Source organism: Heteronotia binoei, chromosome 21 (assembly GCF_032191835.1).
Source record: "Heteronotia binoei isolate CCM8104 ecotype False Entrance Well chromosome 21, APGP_CSIRO_Hbin_v1, whole genome shotgun sequence".
NCBI classification, from domain to species: Eukaryota; Metazoa; Chordata; class Lepidosauria; order Squamata; family Gekkonidae; genus Heteronotia; species Heteronotia binoei.
In genome coordinates this window covers 193,013,562-193,034,996 of record NC_083243.1, presented here as the reverse complement: position 1 = coordinate 193,034,996, position 21,435 = coordinate 193,013,562, and the positions used below count along the sequence as shown (strand labels likewise).

The window sequence follows — 21,435 nt, the reverse complement described above, 5'->3', positions numbered from 1 at the left end:
CAAGATTGATGTCTAGCCGAGTAAAAGGTAAAGTCCTTCGATAAGGGGAATCTTGTTCTCCATGCATCCACTAGATTTAGTTCCTCTGCCAGTTTAAAAAAGCTCAATGGCAATAGCAAACCTTTCATTTTAATTTGTTTGGATATTTCCTTATCCATAATCTTATCAAAAATTGTGTTAAAATCACCAATTATACAATGTTCCTTGTAGTCAAAACTTGCCAATTTACTATGTACTTCCTTAAAGAAGTTATGTTGATGTTTGTTTGGGGCATAAATGTTTGCTAGTAAGACTTTCTTTCCATCCATTGTAATTTCTACAAACAAAACTCTTCTATCATCAAAGGCAAATAAAAATTGCGGATTTAATCTGTCTTTAATGTAAATAGATACATCTCTTTTTTTCCTGTTTAACATTAAAGGCCAAGAATACAGTCCCAATTTTTTTGTTCTTAAGTAGGTGTTGGTCCTTTACAATTATATGAGCTTCTTGTAGGCAAATTACATCTGCTTTAAATTTAGATGAGCAAAGGTTTTCCTTTTCTTCACTGGGGAGTTAAGTCCATTAACATTGAACAAAAGAATAGTAATCTGTTCTCTAGCCATTATGACGGATTTTCTGTAATACCATATGAAGCCAGCTGGGTGAACTTGGACCAGTCACAGTTCTCTTAGAGCTTTCTTAGCTCCATTTACCTCACAGGGTGTCTGCTGTGGTGAGAGGAAGGGAAGGAGATTGTAAGCCACTCTGAGATTTCAAGTGAAGGGCAGGGTATAAATCCAATCTCCTCCTCCTCCAGGGGTCTGCAACCTGTTTTTACTACTGCAGCACATGGAGCTAACATTTTCATTGAGCTGCCTACTGTTACCCCAAGCTCTCTTTCTCTTTCAGTCTCAGCTACTTCAGACCCAATTAGCATATACTGGAAGCTGGGATTTTTTTTTGTTCCGATATGCATAACCTTACACTTGCCCACATTCATCTTCGTTTGTCTCTTTATTGAACATATATATGAACATATATGAAGCTACCTTATACTGAATCAGACCCTCGGTCCATCAAAGTCAGTATTGTACTTTGTACTACTCAGACTGGCAGCAGTTCTCCAGGGTCTTAAGCTGAGGTTTTTCACACCTATTTGCCTGGACCCTTTTTTGGAGATGCCGGAGATTGAACCTGGGACCTTCTGCTTACCAAGCAGATGCTCTATCACTGAGCCACCATCCCTCCCTAACCATATTTGTAGAGATCCTCCTAGACCTCTTCACTGTGATCCTTGTTTTTTACCATCCTGAATAATTTTCCGTCATCTGTAAATTTGGCCACTATACTGCTCACCATCAATATCAGACCATTTATAAACAAACTAAATATTATTAGTCCTAGCCCCAGTTATTGCATTTCTTCACTCCATTATGAGAACTGTCCATTTATTCCCACTCTCTGGGGAATAAATTCTTGTCATTTAACCATTTTTTAATCCATAAATATCCCATCAGCAGTCTCACTATTGCCTCCTTCAAAGACAAGTTAATAATATCTCAGGGACTCGTTGATACCAGCTTTCACCAGCAATGAGGACATGGGTCAAGAAAGAAAATGGTGGGCTTCATAGATGCCTGAATCCTGTTGACCTCATCCTGGCAGAGTTGGCTGAATTGGTCTAACACTGGGCAAGATGATGGCCAAGGAGCCTCCAGTTCACATACTGTGTCAATTCTGTCCAGCAAGTCTTGGCAGAGTGACAAGATTTTATCCCCAGTAGCTTGTGCAGCTGTTCCACATGGCCTGCCCTGACCAGCCTGGCCAATCTGTGGGGGGAGAGGTCCTGCAGGGGAGGGGATAGTGTCATGAGCCCTGATGAGGGGGGAGCTGGAAGGGTTAACAGACCTGGAAGAGTTGCCAACCAACTCCTCAGCCAAACAATCAGTAGCTGGCCCATCAATCACTCTCCCCACATTCCAGGCACCAGTGCTGGTTGTTGACAATCAGTCTTCTCCAAGCTCCCTCCCATTTCAAGAGTTCGAAGCAGGCTCCAAAAAGAATTTTCAGAGTGAAGACATGAGGCACGCCAATGCTTCAGATCTCTCAGCCCTGAGTTCTAGCAGAGTTGCTGCCACCCAGGGAGCAGGCTGATTGAGGCTCCCATATAACTCCCACCCAGGACCTGGTAACCTCGTGGAAGCAACAAGTCGATTCCCTGGCTCTTTCTTGATTCCAGATCCTGGCCTGCTTGAATTCCTTGGCACCCTGACCCTGGAAGGGTAGTAGCCCCACCAAACAATAGGCACAGTTCCTGGGAGCTGAATGCAGATAATAAGTAATAAGGGGGGGGGGGGAGGGATAATGGGTTACTGGCTTTGATTTTGTTGAGTCCTCTTGTTTTAAAATGTATAAGGTAGTAACAAACACAGATATTATAGAAAACAAGGGAAAATACAGAAAAAGGAGGCGGGGCTGTCTTTGATTAGCTATAAGCTTACATTCTCTCTCCCATCTTTTTGTGAACCAAAACTAAACTGATAAAAAGTCAGGAAGCTCCACCAGTTGACTAGCCCCGCAGCTTGCGGTGGGGGGGGGGGGGGAGTTGTTTTTCCACTCTCCTGCATGTAGAATCAGCACCTTGGTGAGAGAATATGCAGAGGCCGAAAACCAGCGCACCAGCAGATAGACATTCCAACCTTGAAGTCAAAAAAAGTATTGTTCTTAAGAAAACAATGTAGACTTGTACATCATCTTGTAATGTAATGCAATGATCTGGTAGATGAGACTAAAGAAATAGCTTCCTGGGAAGTCAAGGAACAAAAAGAGAGCACATTGAAGACCATTTGTGGATTCTGCCATTTTTTTCTAGTTTGTTTCCTTGCTTTTTATCTTTCTGCTCTTTCCATTTTTTACAGTGCCAAACAGCATTTAAAAATGAGTCTGCTTACAAACAAACAATCATTTTAAGTGTGAAGTAAGTCAACTTTGTTTATATATATTTAACATACAATCCTATGCTGAGTTATTTCAGTTCAGACCCATTGATTTCAATTGACTTTGACTGGAGTAATTCTGCACAGCATCTCAGTGTAAATGTAGAACAAAGTGGGAGTCAAGTATCACCTTTAAGACCAGAAAAGTTTTATTCAGAATGTAAGCTTCCATAGGCGTGCATACTTCATCAGACAATGAAATGGGGTACAGTGAGCAGAGCTATTTATAGCTGGTAGGCTGTGGTTTAGAATGCAAAGTGGTATAAAGTTAGAATCCAATGGCAAAATTAACAAATTGAAAGAACATTTGGTCTGGATAGCATTTGTGTGGGAAAGCAATAAAGCAGTAACATGTCGGAAGTGGAGAATGAGATAATAAATGTCTGTTAATTACTAGCAAGTCTGGGTTAAAATTAGGACATTTCTTTCTTAGAGGTTTTTCCTGCTTTTTAACATGTAACATACATATAAACATCATTCTAGTATGGAGAGCCAGTTTGGTGTAGGGGTGAAGTGTGTGGACTCTTATCTGGGAGAACCGGGTTTGATTCCCCACTCCTCCACTTGCACCTGCTGGAATGGCCAGGTCAGCCAGAGCTCTGGCAGAGGTTGTCCTTGAAAGGGCAGCTGCTGTGAGAGCCCTCTCAGCTCCACCCACCTCACAGGGTGTCTGTTGTGGGGAGGAAGGGAATGGAGATTGCGAGCCGCTCTGAGACTCCGGCCTTGAAAGGGCAGCTGCTGTGAGAGCCCTCTCCAGCCCCACCCACCTCACAGGGTGTCTGTTGTGGGGGAGGAAGGTAAAGGAGATTGTGAGCTGCTCTGAGACTCCGGCCTTGAAAGGGAAGCTGCTGTGAGAGCCCTCTCCAGCCCCACCCACTTCACAGGGTGTCTGTTGTGGGGGAGGGAGATAAAGGAGATTGTGAGCCGCTCTGAGACTTTTCGGAGTGGAGGGCGGGATATAAATCCAATATCTTCATCTACCTCACAGGGTGTCTGTTGTGGGGAGGAAGGTAAAGGAGATTGTGAGCCGCTCTGAGACTCTTCGGAGTGGAGGGCGGGATATAAATCCAATATCTTCATCTACCTCACAGGGTGTCTGTTGTGGGGGAGGAAGGCAAAGGAGATTGTGAGCCGCTCTGAGACTCTTCGGAGTGGAGGGCGGGATATAAATCCAATATCTTCTTCTTCTTCTTCTAGTATGCCATTAGAAAAAAATACATTAAAATATAGTGGGAGATGGGTTTAGTATATGTAGTGAGATAAACAGCCAATATCCCTTATTTGAATATGTCAATACAAAAAACATTATTCTGATACACTATTCTAAAAGAGAAATACAGTGGAATACTTCAGGGCTGGTGCTAGGGTTTTTGGTGCCCTAGGCGAGCTGTCCACTAACGCCCCCCCCCTGAAATTTAAAAAGCAGAATTGTGGGAGAAATGAAGAAACTTGAAACTATTTACATTTTTAATTTACAGTTTTTTATTTTAAATTTTATTACTTTTTTAAAAAATTGTGAGATTAAGCAATAAAAATTGTGACAATACTACTTGATCCTTTTAGCTGGAGGAGCCAGGGTGCCTTCACATGACCATTTCTACTTGATCTTTTTGGTTGGAGGTGCCAGTGACAAGACCTTGTGCCAATGTGCCCTCTAAGCTGAGTTAGTGTGAGCTAGCTCACAGGTTTTCAGCCTCCAGCTCACACATTTTTGTCTTAGCTCAGGAAAAATAGCTCCAGAGCACACTAATTGATGCAGTAACTCAAAACTTTAATGCCAGTAGCCCACAAAGGAGAAATTTTGCTCACAAGACTCTGCAGGTTAGAGGGAACATTGTCTTGTGCATGCGAGAAAGATGCTCTACCACTGAGCTATGGCTCCCACCATAGGAACTGCAGTATTGGTTAATTTATCCCTGCTGGGTTCCAAGGAGCGCGTGGGGCAGCCACTATCTGCTTTCTCATTTCCCAATCTGTTACAGCAAATGCAAAACCTGCTGAGCAGCATCTGCGCTCCATGGAGCCTGCTTTCCATTGTTGAAGGCAGGCTTCAAGGAGTACACACGCTGTGCGTGGGGAGGGGGCGCACCTGGTGGTGCCCCCTAGGCCAGGTGGCACCCTAGACAGCTGCCTACTTGGCCTACTCCCACACACCGGCCATGCTGTGGATAAAAACATAAGAACATAAGAGAAGCCATGTTGGATCAGGCCAATGGCCCATCCAGTCCAACACTCTGTGTCACACAGTGGCAAAAAAATTTATATATACACACACACTGTGGCTAATAGCCACTGATGGACCTCTGCTCCATATTTTTATCTAAACCCCTCTTGAAGCTGGCTATGCTTGTGGCCGCCACCACCTCCTGTGGCAGTGAATTCCACATGTTAATCACCCTTTTGGCAAAGAAGTACTTCCTTTTATCCTTTTTAACCTGTCTGCTCAGCAATTTCATCGAATGCCCACGAGTTCTTGTATTGTGAGAAAGGGAGAAAAGTACTTCTTTCTCTACTTTCTCCATCCCATGCATTATCTTGTAAACCTCTATCATGTCATTCCGCAGTCGACATTTCTCCAAGCTAAAGAGTCCCAAGCGTTTCAACCTTTCTTCATAGGGAAAGTGTTCCAACCCTTTAATCATTCTAGTTGCCCTTTTCTGGACTTTCTCCAATGCTATAATATCCTTTTTGAGGTGCGGCGACCAGAACTGCACACAGTACTGCAAATGAGACCGCACCATCGATTTATACAGGGGCATTATGATACTGGCTGATTTGTTTTCAATTCCCTTCCTAATAATTCCCAGCATGGCGTTGGCCTTGGTGAGAGTGGGTTTAGCATCTGTAATGAGATAAAAAACCCAATATCCTTGTTCAGTCCTGGGGAGGTGTTTGTTCTGAGTTTCATAATAATGTGTAATTCAGCAATTTCCCTCTCCATTTTGTTCTTGAAGTTCCTTTGCAGTAAACCAGCAACTTTGAGGTCACCCATTGAATTGTCTGATGAAGTATGCGTGCATACAAATAAAGCTGACATTCTGAATATAACTTTGTTGGTCTTAAAGGTGCTACTGGACTCCTACTTTGTTCTACTGCTTCAGACCAACATGGTTGCCAAATGGATCTATCACTGTAAATGTGTGAGCACCTAAACAACCACGGCAGGTTTATAACTATAGGTGTGATTATATTTTGCTGATAAACCGACAAAACCAGGAGATCCATTGAACTATTGAAGACTCAACTAGCCTGAATATATATGAACAATAGCCTAAGGACTTAGTTACATTTGTATTGAGGCTTTGCCATGGGTGGAAGCCAAGTTAAAAATGATTAGTGAACAGCTGACCTGCAGCAGTATTGAATGGGTACCAATGCAAGTTGTTCTTGCATTGATTGCTCCTCGTCAAAGAGAAGCAGCTTCACAAAGAACAAAAAAAATGAAGAAATGTGTTGAAGCAAAACCCACACGCCAACTGTGAGCCAGTCAATGGGTTGTGTGCAGCACAAAGACCTAGCAAATTCTGCACAAGGATACTTAATCTCCCCAGTTCCCCTCCACCCAGAAGCCTTTTCCAGTCCTGGGGAGATTTATTCCAGAGATCACTGAAGGTCCTTCATTAAGTAATAGCCACATGGGTCAGAAGGCTGCAACAGGCAGGTGGTGAAATTGCTCCTTTGTTCCATGAGGGTCTTGCAGCCCCACGAATAAACTTTCCCATGGTCAGAAATGGCTACTAGGGAGAGAGGAGAGCTGGGGAAATCCACAGCCACCAGCACTTTCCACTAGCAGATCATAAGATCCTGTCCTACCTTTGCCTCTCTTGTGGGCTTTCACCACCACCCTTCTTTTGCATGCCAATCAAGTTAAATTTCACTCAGCTCACTGACTTTTCTTTTGCCCGCTTTTAGGTTAGCATTGCGCAATTGCATAGCTTTTGTACCATTTTTTTCTGAGCAGCGTGGCATTTAATAGCCCTTTGTAGAATAATTATTTGGTTTGCTTAAAATTCAAAGACTACACACTGGCACTAAAAATAGGTGCAAATATAGCAAAAGTCCTACCACAAAGCACTGCACAAGCTTTACGTGACTTAATGCTCCAAAAAGTGATCAATTTCCTCCTTTCTGTCCAGATTTATATGTCGAGGTATTAGTGGACTTTTCCTTCCTTCCTATGGTATTCAGAACCATCAGTTTATTAATTTAATGCATTAATTTAATAGTAAAGGGTGCTCATCGCAACTCTGCAATGCATCACTGAGCTGGCCTTCTAGCAAGCAGTATGTTTGCCCAAAGCAGAAACATAGGTAGGCAATTTCTGCTCTTATACATTCTGTGACTTCCACTGGAAAGTTCCATTTCATTTAATTCCATCGAGGTCTTAAAATAATCACTGAGTCCAATAAGCCCAGTTTATATAGGACAACTGTATTCAGGATAGGCATTTTTCTTCTGCAGTTGGCCTACACAAATCCCTTCTTTTTACTTCATGGAAGTATTCTGTCATCCTTAAGATTAGCCCTGGCAATCTGGCTTGCTTCAACTGGGCTTAGTTTCCCCCCAGCTTTCCCCAGCCAGATACACTCCAGTGTCTCCAGATCCTTCGCTTGGAGAAGGGGCCATGGCTTGGTGGTACAGGATCTTCTTGGTATACATAAAGTCCCAGGCTGAATCTGTGACATCTCCAGTTAGAGGGATGGGGCAGTAAGTGAAGTGAAAGATCTCTACTAGAGACCCTGTAGAGCCACTGCCAGTCTAGGCAGACATCACTGACCTTGATGGTTCGAGGGTCTGATTCAGTGTAAGGCAGCTTCATTTGTTCAGTCTTGTCAAACAGCACCTTTTGTGATTTGTAAGAGACAAGGAATCCCACCCACAGGTCGTGTGCAGTTTCGATTGTATGCTTTAAAAAAGTGTCCTAAAATATTCTATTCTTAAAACATTTGTGTATATGTGCATACATTTCAGATCATCTTCAACAGCACTTAAAAGGCTAAGAGAAGCAGAAAGGATGGCTTTTACCGTGGTTTCATTAATCAATATGTTTGACATAAGCACCACCTTAAATAACGCAGAAGTACAGGATCTTGTAACAAAGGCACTTAACGAGAATGGCCACAGTGGCTCATCTTTTGTAGGTAAGTACTGAAAGAAAGTGCTGACATGCTGCTTTGGTCCACAGAGCAGCTCTAGTCCACAAAAGTATTGCCTCTGATAAAGAACCCAAGGCAGACTGCTCCTGTTGGATGGTGAGATGCTCCGTTCCCTCTTTCTCTAAGCATTAAATGGAGTCCTGTCCTGCAGGGGTAGATGGATGTTTCATTAAGTGATTACTATGAAAAGCTCCTAGCAGAGATTGACCTAAACTACGGCCGTTTTCCCACTGAGCTTACCTTGGAGCGACGTCCCTCTTCACCGCGCAGCGTCTGCGCGGATTTCCCACCAACTGCTCTGAGGCTGCTCCGAGGAACCAGGACGTTCCCGACCTTTTGCGTCGCAAATGGAAACCGCTAAAACCAGTTTACATTAGCGACGCAAAAGCCGCGACTCTACTTGGTTACTCGGAGCAGCTCAGTGGGGCAGGAGGTAGAATAGACTAGAATACAGTCCATTGAACTGGAGGAATTTGTTGTATCATTTCTCAGTAGTATGTATTGGCAGGTGTATATATAGAAGGGAGGCGGGTTCAGCAGTGAGAGGACAGAGAGGAGCTGAAATTGTGCATGAGGGAATGGACAACCGTATCAAGGAGATAGGCATTTCATGTGGGATTCAGAAAAACAAAGTGAGCAGAAGATGCAGGCAGTGCAAAGCCTGAGGGACAGGTTCTCTGTGTGACATGTTGCTCAGACTGAAGAGCTGTATATCCAAAATCAGCTTTAAAAATGTAGTGAGATGGGATGAAAAGTTTAACGATAGCAGTTGCATTTGATACAAAGCTTATTAATTGGTTTCAGCTGGATCTAAATGATTATTAATTTACAATGTCACAATTGTAATTAGAATTTTGGAATTTTACGGTGCAGTCCTAAGCAGAGTTTTAAAACTCTGTTTTAAGTCCACTGAAGAACCAGGGTTGCACATCTAAATCAAGATGTCATTTAGTTAGCATTTGGGACCTGCTGATATTTGAAACAGAGGAAGGTGTTACCATCTACTGAAGTAAGAACAATGTTGCATTGAAGGCTATATATGTGAACCATCCCATCGTCTCCACAGTAAGTTATGTAAGCATGGAAACATCTACTGTAGTTAGCAGTGATGCTTGCTGTTCTGTTAATAACCAGGCATTATATATTTCATTAGCTATCTCACAGTGTAATACACAGAAGATCTGCGATAGCCAAACTACAAACTGCATTGAGAATGAAGATAATACAATTGCAACCTGTAACTGTAAACCAGGATTGGCTAAGAAGAATACACAGGACAACTATTGTTTATGTAAGAACCTGGGAAGACATTGCTAGATATATGAGTGCTTTTTCTGTGCATCTTATTCATACTTACGTTCAGTTGTCACTGTCCATAACTGAAAATCGTTTTCAGAGACTTACAGCATTTGAAAATTAAGCGGTCTTTATGCCAGCTCTTTCCATTTGAATCTGAACAATCATTGTTCAGCACAAAACTAAAAAGATGGTTATTATTTCCTCTGAAATCTCTTTCCCCTAAAAAAAAATCTGTTTCATTCTGCCCCTGAGTTAGTAGGAGACAGAGATCATGCAGAATATTCCAGAAGCTCTAGGGATGGTCTGGAAGCACCTAATTTTAGAGAACAATTAAATCCACCTGGGCAGGGGGGACCTTCTTTGTGCCTAAGATACCACTGCAAGCCCCACAGAAGCCATACGGAGCACCTGAATCTGAACATGGGATCATAAGGAGATTCAAAATGTTAGTCATATACAAACAATCCCTTAGGATAGGCATATTTAGAGTCCTTTCTTTCATGGCATCTCTCTCACCCATTTCCTCTTCTCTACTTCTGGGGCTTATATCATCCCCTTTAGTGAACCTGGAATGCAGCAGACAGAAGTGCCTAACAGAGTCTAGGCAGCGATTTTTGGTGGGGAATGAGCCTGTTTCCTTATTTTCATCTGAACAATTGGGGGGGGGAGGATATGGTATGAATGAATGAGTAAATAAAAGGCAATGGGCATTTGGGATCCAAGCTAATTTGTCATGTGGAGGAACTGCACCATCTGACATTTGTGCACATGTTACCAAATGGCAGAGGACTTTAGCAAGGAGTATGGTGGAATCTGAACACGAGTAGGATATAATTTGTGGCAATTCTTAGCCCTTGAATTGGTTTCTAATGCTTGGGCTCATATGAAATAAGAACAGATTAATTAAAGGGTCGGGGTTGTCATCACAGACACTGCGATGGTACTGTTCTACTGTGCAGACACTACTACTGTGCAGACACTACTACTGTGCAGACACTACTGCTCAGTTGTGTACTACGGTGTGCCGCCAGCGTGCACTGAATTGCAGATTTATACATCTGAAGCTTCACGTTTACTCACAATGACTAACAAACTGATTTTCATCACCTGCAGCATGGATTCACATGAAACATGATGCCTGATTCCCCACTAGGTTCGTTCCAGTGTTGGAGCTCTTTCCCCCCTGATGCTTCCGTCCAATTTTGCACAAGCTGCCCCGGGGATGTGACTCGCTCTGCCTCTTTCCCACATTAAGTAAGATCCTCTGAAAACCAGTTTCTGCTTGCCATGGGGGAGAGGCAAGGCAAATTGCAGCCCCAGGGCAGCTTGTGCGAAATCAGACAGAAGTGTCGAGGGGAAAGAGCTCCGATGCTGGAACAAGCCTAGTGGGGAATTGGTCTATCTTTGCATGTGTATCTTTGGGTGTGTACGAAAGAGGAGGTGATATGCAGTGATCAGACCACAGTGGGAAATGCTGTTGCTTCCTTTGATTGTGAGATCATTGTTTTTATCTTGCACCATGAAATAATGACTAAGATCCCACAAGTTTTATGTATGAGCATAAAGTGCATCTGTGTGCCCATATGGCTGGATGGGAATGCTGTTATTTTGTTTTTCCAGTTGCTTCCTATCATGGCACCTTCAATGCTACTCTGCACATCATTGGATTTTGTACTATCTTTACACTATAGTGATAATTTGCACGTGGATTGGCTTGTCTGTGCAAGGAATCCAGTTGCAAATTATTGGGTGGGCACAATCCAGAGGCACCTCTGATCTTCAGAGGCAGCTTGAATGAGGCTGTGAAGGGACGGACAAAGAGGATTAAAGGGTACCAGAGCACACACAAAATATTTTGCATGGCCATTTGGATCAAAGAGAACTTCTATGAATGTTTTGAACACTTATTACATACTGGTCTGGTACCTGACACTCTTGATATGTCTTCATTTACAATTCCTTCTTTCTGAAGCTGCTTTTCAGGCCTGCCATTTGGTGATTGTCATGCAAGAGATCCATCAGTGGCTATTAGCCATAGCTTATTGTTGGAACTCTCTGTCTGGGGCAGTGATGGTCTGTATTCTTGTGCTTGTGGGGGGCACAGTGGAAGGGCTTCTAGCCCCACTAGTGGACCTCTTGATGGCACTTGGGGGTTTTGGCCACTGTGTGACACAGAGTGTTGGACTGGATGGGCCACTGGCCTGATCCAACATGGCTTGCCTTATGTTCTTAAGTTCAAGAATAGAACTCTCTGTCTGGGGCAAGTGATGCTCTGTATTCTTGATGCTTGGAGGGGCACAGTGGGAAGGCTTCCTAGTTTCCCGGCTCAGTCGCTGACGGACCTCCTGATGGCACCTGGGTTTTTTTGGCCGCTGTGTGACACAGAGTGTTGGACTGGATGGGCCACTGGCCTGATCCAACATGGCTTCTCTTATGTTCTTAAGTTGGGGATGTAAGATGTAGTTTGGCTTTCCAAAGTTGCCATACAAATGCTAAATGTTGTTATTGATTTTCTTCTTACTTTGAATGCAGTGTGTGATAATTGTTCTCAAAAAGACAACATGCAATGTATCATAAAAGAGCTGGTGCCACAGTGCCAATGCATGACTGATTTCTATGCTAAGGATGGAAGTTGTCAGGAGTAAGTACTTTGTTCCTCTTCCAGAATTAAACAAATTCAACTTTCAGATACTGTCGGACTGAAAACAGTGTTTCTTGTGTTGCCAGTCGTCTGCAGCAGAACATCTCTTCAATGGAAGTATTGAAGACCATGACCAGAAGTCTGTGCTATTCTAGTTGATCAGTACTGATCAGTCTTCAAATAATAGTTCTTAGCATTTAAACACAGAACATGGTCCTCCTCCAATTCTTGCACAGATGGCCATTGAACAGGGAAGTAGTTAGAAGACAAACACTTTGCTATTACTAGAGAAGGAAAGATGCAGGCGTCTGGGATGCCATACAAAACTGAGGCCCAAATGGGAGGCCTGGATTCCTAAAGCCTATATAGAAGCAAGATTTTTCTACCAATGACCAGGATTTTTGTGTGTCCAGTGGGAAAGAACATTTCACTGAATGACTATGCAGTTCAGTAAATCCACTAGGGGAGGAAAGGAGGGTGAGCAGCTAAAGTTCTGATGGCTAGAAAGAGATACCTGGCTACCACAAGAGATTAGCGAAAGTCTGTCAGAGCTATAGGAAGCAGGCAACTCATGCTGCTCTATTCCACTCTGTTCTGTTTTTGCTTAGGTGTCATTTTGGCTACTCTGGAGAAAGCTGTAAAGACAGTAAGTATCACAGCTCCAATCATTTTTCATGAAGAATGAAAAATTCCTCACTGGAGGAACAAAGCCAAATTCTAGCTGCTCCTAGTAGAGGACAGGATCCTGCATCTGCAGTGCAATCCTAACCAGAGTTACACCTTTCTAAACCCATTGGCTTCAAAGGACTTAGCATGGCCCTGCAAACCAATCCTTGTCACATTCTGAGATATAAGTATATCTCCAGTGGTGGACTGGCCATGGGGTCAGCTTGCCCGACGGCAAGTGGGCCCCTGACGAAGTGGGCCCCCTGAAACACTAAACACTAGGTTTAAAATGTTAATGTCCTTTTAGTAGCTTGAAAATACAATAAGACATTCCAATAGTATTACTGTAATGCAACTACAATTTACAGTGTATTTAGGGTTGCCAGCCTCCAGGTGGGGCCTGGGGATCTCCCGCTTTTCCAACTGGTCTCCAGCTGGCAGAGGTCAGCTCCCCTGGAGAAAATGCAACCTGTATTTGCATTTAATATCTACTGCATACTGTCAGCAAAATGTACAATATATGTACACTGTAATTACTAAATATACTAAATATTACTAAATTACTAAATATATATACACACACACATTTCTTTCGCAAAAGTTTTAATTGTATCTTTTTTCCACTTATGTGTTTTTTAAAATTGTATTTATTTCTTATAAAAATTAAAAGATAGCCTGATAGTTGTGGGTAGGCCCCCTTTGTCTCCCGGCAACCAATGTTTTCAGGCCCAATCCACCACTGTATATCTTATGGATAATAATTCACCTCTGCTTTTCACCAGGTATCATTTCCTTTTCCCCTTCCCTGTCCCTTTAAAAGAGAAATTAGGAAAAGGCCAAGAAGGAGATTTTTGTATAAAAAACAGTAGTCTTTCTAGCACAGACTCTTACTTGGTATAATTCAATGGATATAGGTCCTTGTCAGTCATTTTGTTTCTCTTCTCTCTCATCAGAAGTGAGATAACTACAGAGAAAGAAAACATCTAACTAGTTCAGACATAGGTGCCCTAGCAGAAAGAGATGTGGTGCATCTGGACTTGGCTGAAACAATTCAACCATCCTTTTCCTTCTCCACATTGAACACACATATGCCATCATATATAGATTGTTTGTGTAAAAAGTCTCAGAGGCTGAGAACATTAAATTGAAAGTACTCTACAAATGCCGCTTTATAGCACTTTGTATAGAATATTGGAACCTGATTTATGGGACCATAGTGAAAACCAGTGATTTTGCAAGAGTTTTCCAAGGCAGCTGTAGAAGTTCTACCCCTAACGTGTGTAGAAAATCATATTTTGTATCTTATAAAATAGTTTATATTTTATATTAAAAGAGTAGCTTTTGCTATGATCATTTTAATCTCCATTTTTACAGATTACACGGCAGTCATCGTAGCAATTGCCGTCGTGTGTGGAATTGTTATAGTAGTCTTAGCTGGAGTGCTCATTTATAAATCACTCAGGTAAAAGTTTGTTTGACAATATGCCATTGCCAAGTTTGTCACATTAGACACAGCTTGTTATTCTGTTTTTACTTGTTTCAATTGATCCTCTGACTCTAGAACAGCACCAAGGCAGCCTCCTCCCAAGATGATTTTTTAAAAAGACCAAGCTTTTAGCTTGGAGAAACGTCGACTGCGGGGTGACATGATAGAGGTTTACAAGATAATGCATGGGATGGAGAAAGTAGAGAAAGAAGTCCTTTTCTCCCTTTCTCACAATACAAGAACTCGTGGGCATTCGATGAAACTGAGCAGACAGGTTAAAACGGATAAAAGGAAGTACTTCTTCACCCAAAGGGTGATTAACATGTGGAATTCACTGCCACAGGAGGTGGTGGCGGCCACAAGCATAGCCACCTTCAAGAGGGGTTTAGATAAAAATATGGAACACAGGTCCATCAGTGGCTATTAGCCACAGTGTGTGTGTGTTGGCCACTGTGTGACGCAGAATGTTGGACTGGATGGGCCATTGGCCTGATCCAGCATGGCTTCTCTTATGTTCTTATGTGACACAGAGTGTTGGACTGGAGGGGCCATTGGCCTGATCCAGCATGGCTTCTCTTATGTTCTTATGTGACACAGAGTGTTGGACTGGATGGGCCATTGGCCTGATCCAACATGGCTTCTCTTATGTTCTTATGTGACACAGAGTGTTGGACTGGAGGGGCCACTGGCCTGATCCAACATGGCTTCTCTTATGTTCTTATGTGACACAGAGTGTTGGACTGGAGGGGCCACTGGCCTGATCCAACATGGCTTCTCTTATGTTCTTATGTGACACAGAGTGTTGGACTGGAGGGGCCATTGGCCTGATCCAACATGGCTTCTCTTATGTTCTTATGTGACACTGAGTGTTGGACTGGAGGGGCCATTGGCCTGATCCAGCATGGCTTCTCTTATGTTCTTATGTGACACAGAGTGTTGGACTGGAGGGGCCATTGGCCTGATCCAGCATGGCTTCTCTTATGTTCTTATGTGACGCAGAGTGTTGGACTGGAGGGGCCAATGGCCTGATCCAACATGGCTTCTCTTCTGTTCTTCTGTGAAACAGAGTGTTGGACTGGATGGGCCATTGGCCTGATCCAGCATGGCTTCTCTTATGTTCTTATGTGACACAGAGTGTTGGACTGGAGGGGCCATTGGCCTGATCCAGCATGGCTTCTCTTATGTTCTTATGTGACACAGAGTGTTGGACTGGAGGGGCCATTGGCCTGATCCAGCATGGCTTCTCTTCTGTTCTTCTGTGACACAGAGTGTTGGACTGGATGGGCCATTGGCCTGATCCAGCATGGCTTCTCTTATGTTCTTATGTGACACAGAGTGTTGGACTGGAGGGGCCATTGGCCTGATCCAGCATGGCTTCTCTTATGTTCTTATGTGACACAGAGTGTTGGACTGGAGGGGCCATTGGCCTGATCCAGCATGGCTTCTCTTATGTTCTTCTGTGACACAGAGTGTTGGACTGGATGGGCCATTGGCCTGATCCAGCATGGCTTCCCTTATGTTCTTATGTGACACAGAGTGTTGGACTGGAGGGGCCATTGGCCTGATCCAGCATGGCTTCTCTTATGTTCTTATGTGACACAGAGTGTTGGACTGGAGGGGCCATTGGCCTGATCCAACATGGCTTCTCTTATGTTCTTATGTGACACAGAGTGTTGGACTGGAGGGGCCATTGGCCTGATCCAGCATGGCTTCTCTTATGTTCTTATGTGACACAGAGTGTTGGACTGGAGGGGCCATTGGCCTGATCCAGCATGGCTTCTCTTATGTTCTTATGTGACACAGAGTATTGGACTGGAGGGGCCATTGGCCTGATCCAACATGGCTTCTCTTATGTTCTTATGTGACACAGAGTGTTGGACTGGAGGGGCCATTGGCCTGATCCAGCATGGCTTCTCTTATGTTCTTATGTGACACAGAGTGTTGGACTGGAGGGGCCGTTGGCCTGATCCAACATGGCTTCTCTTATGTTCTTATGTGACACAGAGTGTTGGACTGGAGGGGCCATTGGCCTGATCCAACATGGCTTCTCTTATGTTCTTATGTTCGAGAGAGAGAGAGAGAGAGAGAGAGAGCATGGAATGTGTGATGCTGGATCACCTCCATGTTTGGAGGGGGCAGTGTCAACCTCAACTGACCTCTTCATTTCCTTGAACAAGGGAGCCAGCTGAGCCTCCCAACTGGCCAAGGAGAGAGGATCAACCACCTTGTTTGTCATCTTCACCCTGGGCATCTCCAGAGCCTGGCAATGTCCCAGCCAACCTTTTGGCTCCGTTGTGGTCCTGATCAGAAAGCTATACAGGCCTGTTGTTCTAAATTAAATTAAAAACACTTGACCAATCTTTGATTGGCTAATTGTCTAAATCTCTTTTAACCATTCAACTGTTCATCCCTATGATGATGTGTCTTTTAATTGGGTCTAACCATAACACACCAGGGTTACAAGAGCAACGCTTGTAGCCGTTTAATTCACTGCGTCAGTTTTGATCTGCAAAACTCTGTCTAGCACATTTTAAACTCCACTCTTCCTCAAAGAATTTTCCTGTTCTCCATTTTATTCTTGCTACAAGCTTATGAGGCAGGTCAGGTTGAGAGAGTGACTAGTTCATGGTCACTCAGCAAGTCTCATGGCGGAGTGCAGATCTGAACCTCTCTCCCTCCAATATTGATCTGACATCCAAACCACTGCACTACGTAGGTTCATTCTGCATACACAGATTACTTCTGATTTTCACTGACGTGGAGCAGGTTGGGGTTTACTTTGAATACTATGCCTTCATTCTACATCTTTCTCTCTCTCTCTCTGATTTCTATTGAGAATTGCTGTGTATATGTTCTACATACCAATGAGAAAACCTGGGTAATGTTCTGGGATTGGTTTCTCCTGATTGGTTAATTTCACACTGGGCATGCCTTTTTAAATAGATTTTTCCAGCTGAATTTACTGTGGGATCGCCATTACTGTCCCCCTCCTCCTATCAGTAGTCAAGGAGTTTGCTGGGGGGGGGGGGGGAATACACTGGCAGACACTGCTTTTAGGAATTTAGGGAGAGAGGGGGGAGTTGATGTCAGTGCTTTGCAGCCTGAGTTGCCCCCATTATTATTTAGAACTGAGATGGCAAAAAACGAAGAGATGTGGAGATGGACCAGACTTTTTTTTGTTAAAGGCTGCTACCGAACGGGACTACCTTTACTTTTTTACTGCCACAAAGTAGGTTCCTGCAGCATTATTCTCCCATTTGAAATGTTTGTGGTCAGTCAATTTAAAAGGAAACTTTTTTTTTCAAATACAAAATTGCCCCAAAGAAGAATCAAATTTGCTGCACTAGCTCAGCATCTTCACCAACCAAGCAAATGAGTCAGACAAAGACTTTCCTAATCTCCTACTTCAAAAAACATGCATAGTGTGAAACTGACGAACAAGAACAGACCAATTAGGGGAGAGGAGGGGGGAAATCCAAGGAAATGTTTCTACTTTTAAAGACTTGGAAGTGAATTAAGGAGGGGGGGATACTGCTCTGAAAAACTATGGAGATATAGTGGAGTAACAGCAGAATTCTGGGGAAAGGATGTGGAAGGAATTTCAAAATCCAACGGGAGAGTGGGTTGAGTGTTCGAGTGAATATGGAAGCAGGTTTTTGAAGCAATGGAGAGGCGTGAGCAGAAAGGGCCATTGGCTGTCTCAAAAACCCTTCATGGCCTGAGGTTGTTATTATCAGAGGGAGCAGGTAATCATCTGTCTATTTCCCCATGTTTTGAGACTATGCAACAAGATCCTTTTGCCACTATTATCAGAGGTGAAACTGGGCACAAATGAACATAATCACTTTGAAAAGATATGGGTGTGGGAATAGTTGGGCTGAGGACAATTAATGGTTTTCTATTTTTGTGTGTGTGCATATATTCATAGAGCAAAAAAGAAGCTTAATCCTGAGAGAAGGAATTTGCTAAGCAATGACTATTTACCTACAAAGACACATTCAGAAAGCAAATCTGCCACAAATAATGCTCCGAGAGAGAAAATGTTCCCCAGAGTCCAAGCGAAGGACCCATCTGGCCAAGGAGGCCTGGCAAGGAATGCTGATAAAGGAGGCTTAGCAAACACAGCCTATCTTCCTGAGCAAGACTATGATGATGTTGATGTAAGTGGCAGTTGTTTCAGAGAGGATATTCATAAGCTTGCACTTGTATTCTAGATACAACCCACATCTAACATGATCAGGGCTTTTTTTCTGGAAAAAATGGTGCCAGAACTCTCAAGAGGGAAATGAAGGAGAAGCACATGGCTGCCACATATAAACATTTTAACGTTTTTGGAGAATTTTATTTCCACCAAGAGGTTCCAGAACTCTGTTCCACCACATCTCCCCCACCCCCGGGGAACAAAGCCAAATACTAGCTGCCTAGAATGATTTTCTAGAAATGCCTAGAAAGAATTGTTTTCACAGCTGTGATTTGTGGATAAGACTATATGCCATGTTTTGCCTTTGGTATCACTCATTAGCATGTCCAGGGGATGGAACTGTGTTTTAATAAACATGTTACTGGATAAGATTTATAGGTTAATACCATGAAAATAGCTTTTAGATCATTAACAGTGCAATAAATTGCTTTGATCTAAATGAGTGTTTCCATGGGTGAAGGAATTTCTGCCCATGAAGCACAACTTTCTTGCCTCTCTCTGACAGCCCAAAATGCCCCCTGAAATGCTTCTCCTTGGGGACATGGTCCTTCCAAGCACAATATGGGGGGCAGGATTTAGGCTGTATTTGGAGTTGGGAGGCAGGGAGGTCGCATTGACAGGCAGAAAAACCCCATTCGTTCCAAACCAGTTACTCCACAGTAAGCACATCGATATCAGCGGATCTAGAGGCTGGCAATGGCAAACCAACTCTGGATATCTCTTGGCTTGAAAACCATATGAGATCATCATAATTCAACTGTAACTTGACAGCAAAGAAAAAAAGACTGGGATTGCATGATTGGACTGTAAGATAACAAATTTACACTTTTAATAATTCAGCAGCAATCCTAAACGTGCTTATTAGGGAGAGAGTCTCATGTCACTCAGCATAATTGACTTCTGAGTGCACAGTGTTAGGACTGCACTTAAAGACACCTGATTTAGTAGGAAAAGAGAAGTCAAATCAATGTTTTGAGCAACCCAGTGCTAGACTGTAGAAATGCTACTCCCGCATGTTCTTGCCATGATTAAATTGTTTGTTCTTTTTCACTTCTATATTTTAAAGCCTAGCTCCTTTGAAATGGCAACCAGAAGTGAATCTTGAGTCCATTCAAAAGGAAAATGGAGCCATTGTAAATCTGAGTACCGATGATGAAAGACTGTCATTCTCCCACCACATGATGATATTGTCGCTTGGCAATTGCAGCACTGACGCTGTTGTTGAATCCTGGTAATCAGCTCTCAAAAATATGTACACGCCACTGGATGGAACTGTTTATGTTTGTTGTCTTGTTTAAACCAGTGGAAGAAAACGGAGATCATGACTTTGGGATGTTTTTCACCACAGAAATTTAGGTGGCAGAGAAGGCAGATTGGGCATCAGTTCTTTTAAATGCCGTGTTGGCTAACAATATTTTTCTCTGCTGTTCCTACTCTTGATTGCATCTTAAGACAAGGATTGGCAACGGTGTTGAAATCTACAAGGAGCAGCATGAGGATAAAAAACAACTCATAAGTTTCCCCTTTTCAACCCACATCTCTCACTTTTTCATTATAAAGTGATAAGCTTTTAGCCAGTCGTAAGCTCTTAGCCAGCTTCCCTGTCACTCTGACTGATTCCTCACTAGCAGTTTCTCCACCCCCGGGCTTCTGCTTTCTCCTGCTCAAGTGATCAATTTCCCATCGGTTGCTGCACGGGTGCATTTTTGGCCCACGACTCCCTCCAATCTCTCTCACAACTTCCTGGTCTTGTTTTTCAGAGATCGGGAAGCTATGAGGGAAACCGGACAAAATGTGCCAGCACAGCAATTAGTGGGGAATTGGTCACTTGAGCTGGGGAAAGCAGAAGCCCAGGGGCGGAACAACTGCTAGTGAGGAGTCTGTCTCTGTGTTTTTCTTCCTGTTCTTTTACCTGACTTTCACATTCTCTGTATTTTAGAGGCAATGGCAACATTCAATTGTATCAGGCATTTTTGCAGAATGGGGAAAGTAGCTTTTTCATGCATTAAGAAATATTTTCCTGCCTATTTGGGGTGTACCCCATCCCAGTATGTTGGATCCTTTTGTTGTTTGTGAGCACCCATGGTTCTCTGCTGCAAAGTTTTTTACTAGAAGGAATCATCTGGAGACCCAAGAGGAAGCAAGGGAAAGGGTGGGGAAAATAATTTGAAAATTTTCTTCCACATCCAAATCTCCACTTCCAAGTTAAATAGGCTTTCAGGGGCCCGAGCAGGTCCATTTCCCTCTCTTTTCATTCTTTTCGCTAATGCAAGAGAATGAGGTGGGAATTAGTAGCAGAATGCAGGATCCAGAACTTCAGACTGCAGGTACTGTAGTACACTCCAGTTTTGAAAGTCCCCTCACATATGAAGTCCATGCATCTACAAAACTAACACAGAATGGAGAAAAGCCCTACAGTTATAGGGGAGGGACGGTGGCTCAGTGGTAGAGCATCTGCTTGGGAAGCAGAAGGTCCCAGGTTCAATCCCCGGCATCTCCAAAAAAGGGTCCCAGCAAATTGGTGTGAAAAACCTCAGCTTGAGACCCTGGAGAGTCGCTGCCAGTCTGAGAAGACAATACTGACTTTGATGGACCAAGGGTCTGATTCAGTAGAAGGCAGCTTCATATGTTCATATGTTATCTTTTATTTGTTGTATCAGTTTTCCATTTATGGTCAGTTCTTTTAACGCAGTAGACTATTCTAGAATGTCTTCTTCTCTCTTCTGTAAAGCAGCATAATCCATTCTACCACCTCAGGTCTCTGCTACTGCCTTGTTGTCTTATTTCCCTGCAAGTATTAACCAGTCCCTACCTCTATCAACTTCTGTCAATATTTTCAGTCTCTTGGGACATTTAGCTTAAAGTAAGGGATCAAGGCCAAATCATTTCCTCCCAGTTAGTAATTGGGCATTCATGCTTCACTGAAGTTATGGAGATAATGAAGAAGACATGAATAAAAAAAGAATTATTGGTTTGGGATCAAACTCCAAGCATCAGAACAAGATCAT

At 43.2% G+C, this 21,435-nt stretch overlaps 1 protein-coding gene across 1 annotated transcript in view; it reads left to right on the top strand.

Annotated features, from left to right (window-relative positions):
* Positions 1–19,532, top strand: part of MUC13 (mucin 13, cell surface associated) — a 60,227-nt gene extending 40,695 nt beyond the window's left edge. The window contains exons 10-17 of the mRNA XM_060262453.1: positions 2,901–2,959; positions 7,950–8,119; positions 9,288–9,425; positions 11,966–12,074; positions 12,683–12,720; positions 14,115–14,202; positions 18,155–18,386; positions 19,494–19,532. Of these exons, the coding sequence (XP_060118436.1) occupies positions 2,901–2,959; positions 7,950–8,119; positions 9,288–9,425; positions 11,966–12,074; positions 12,683–12,720; positions 14,115–14,202; positions 18,155–18,386; positions 19,494–19,532 (873 nt within the window). The remainder of the gene's footprint in view (positions 1–2,900; positions 2,960–7,949; positions 8,120–9,287; positions 9,426–11,965; positions 12,075–12,682; positions 12,721–14,114; positions 14,203–18,154; positions 18,387–19,493) is intronic.
* Positions 19,533–21,435: the final 1,903 nt, after the last annotated feature.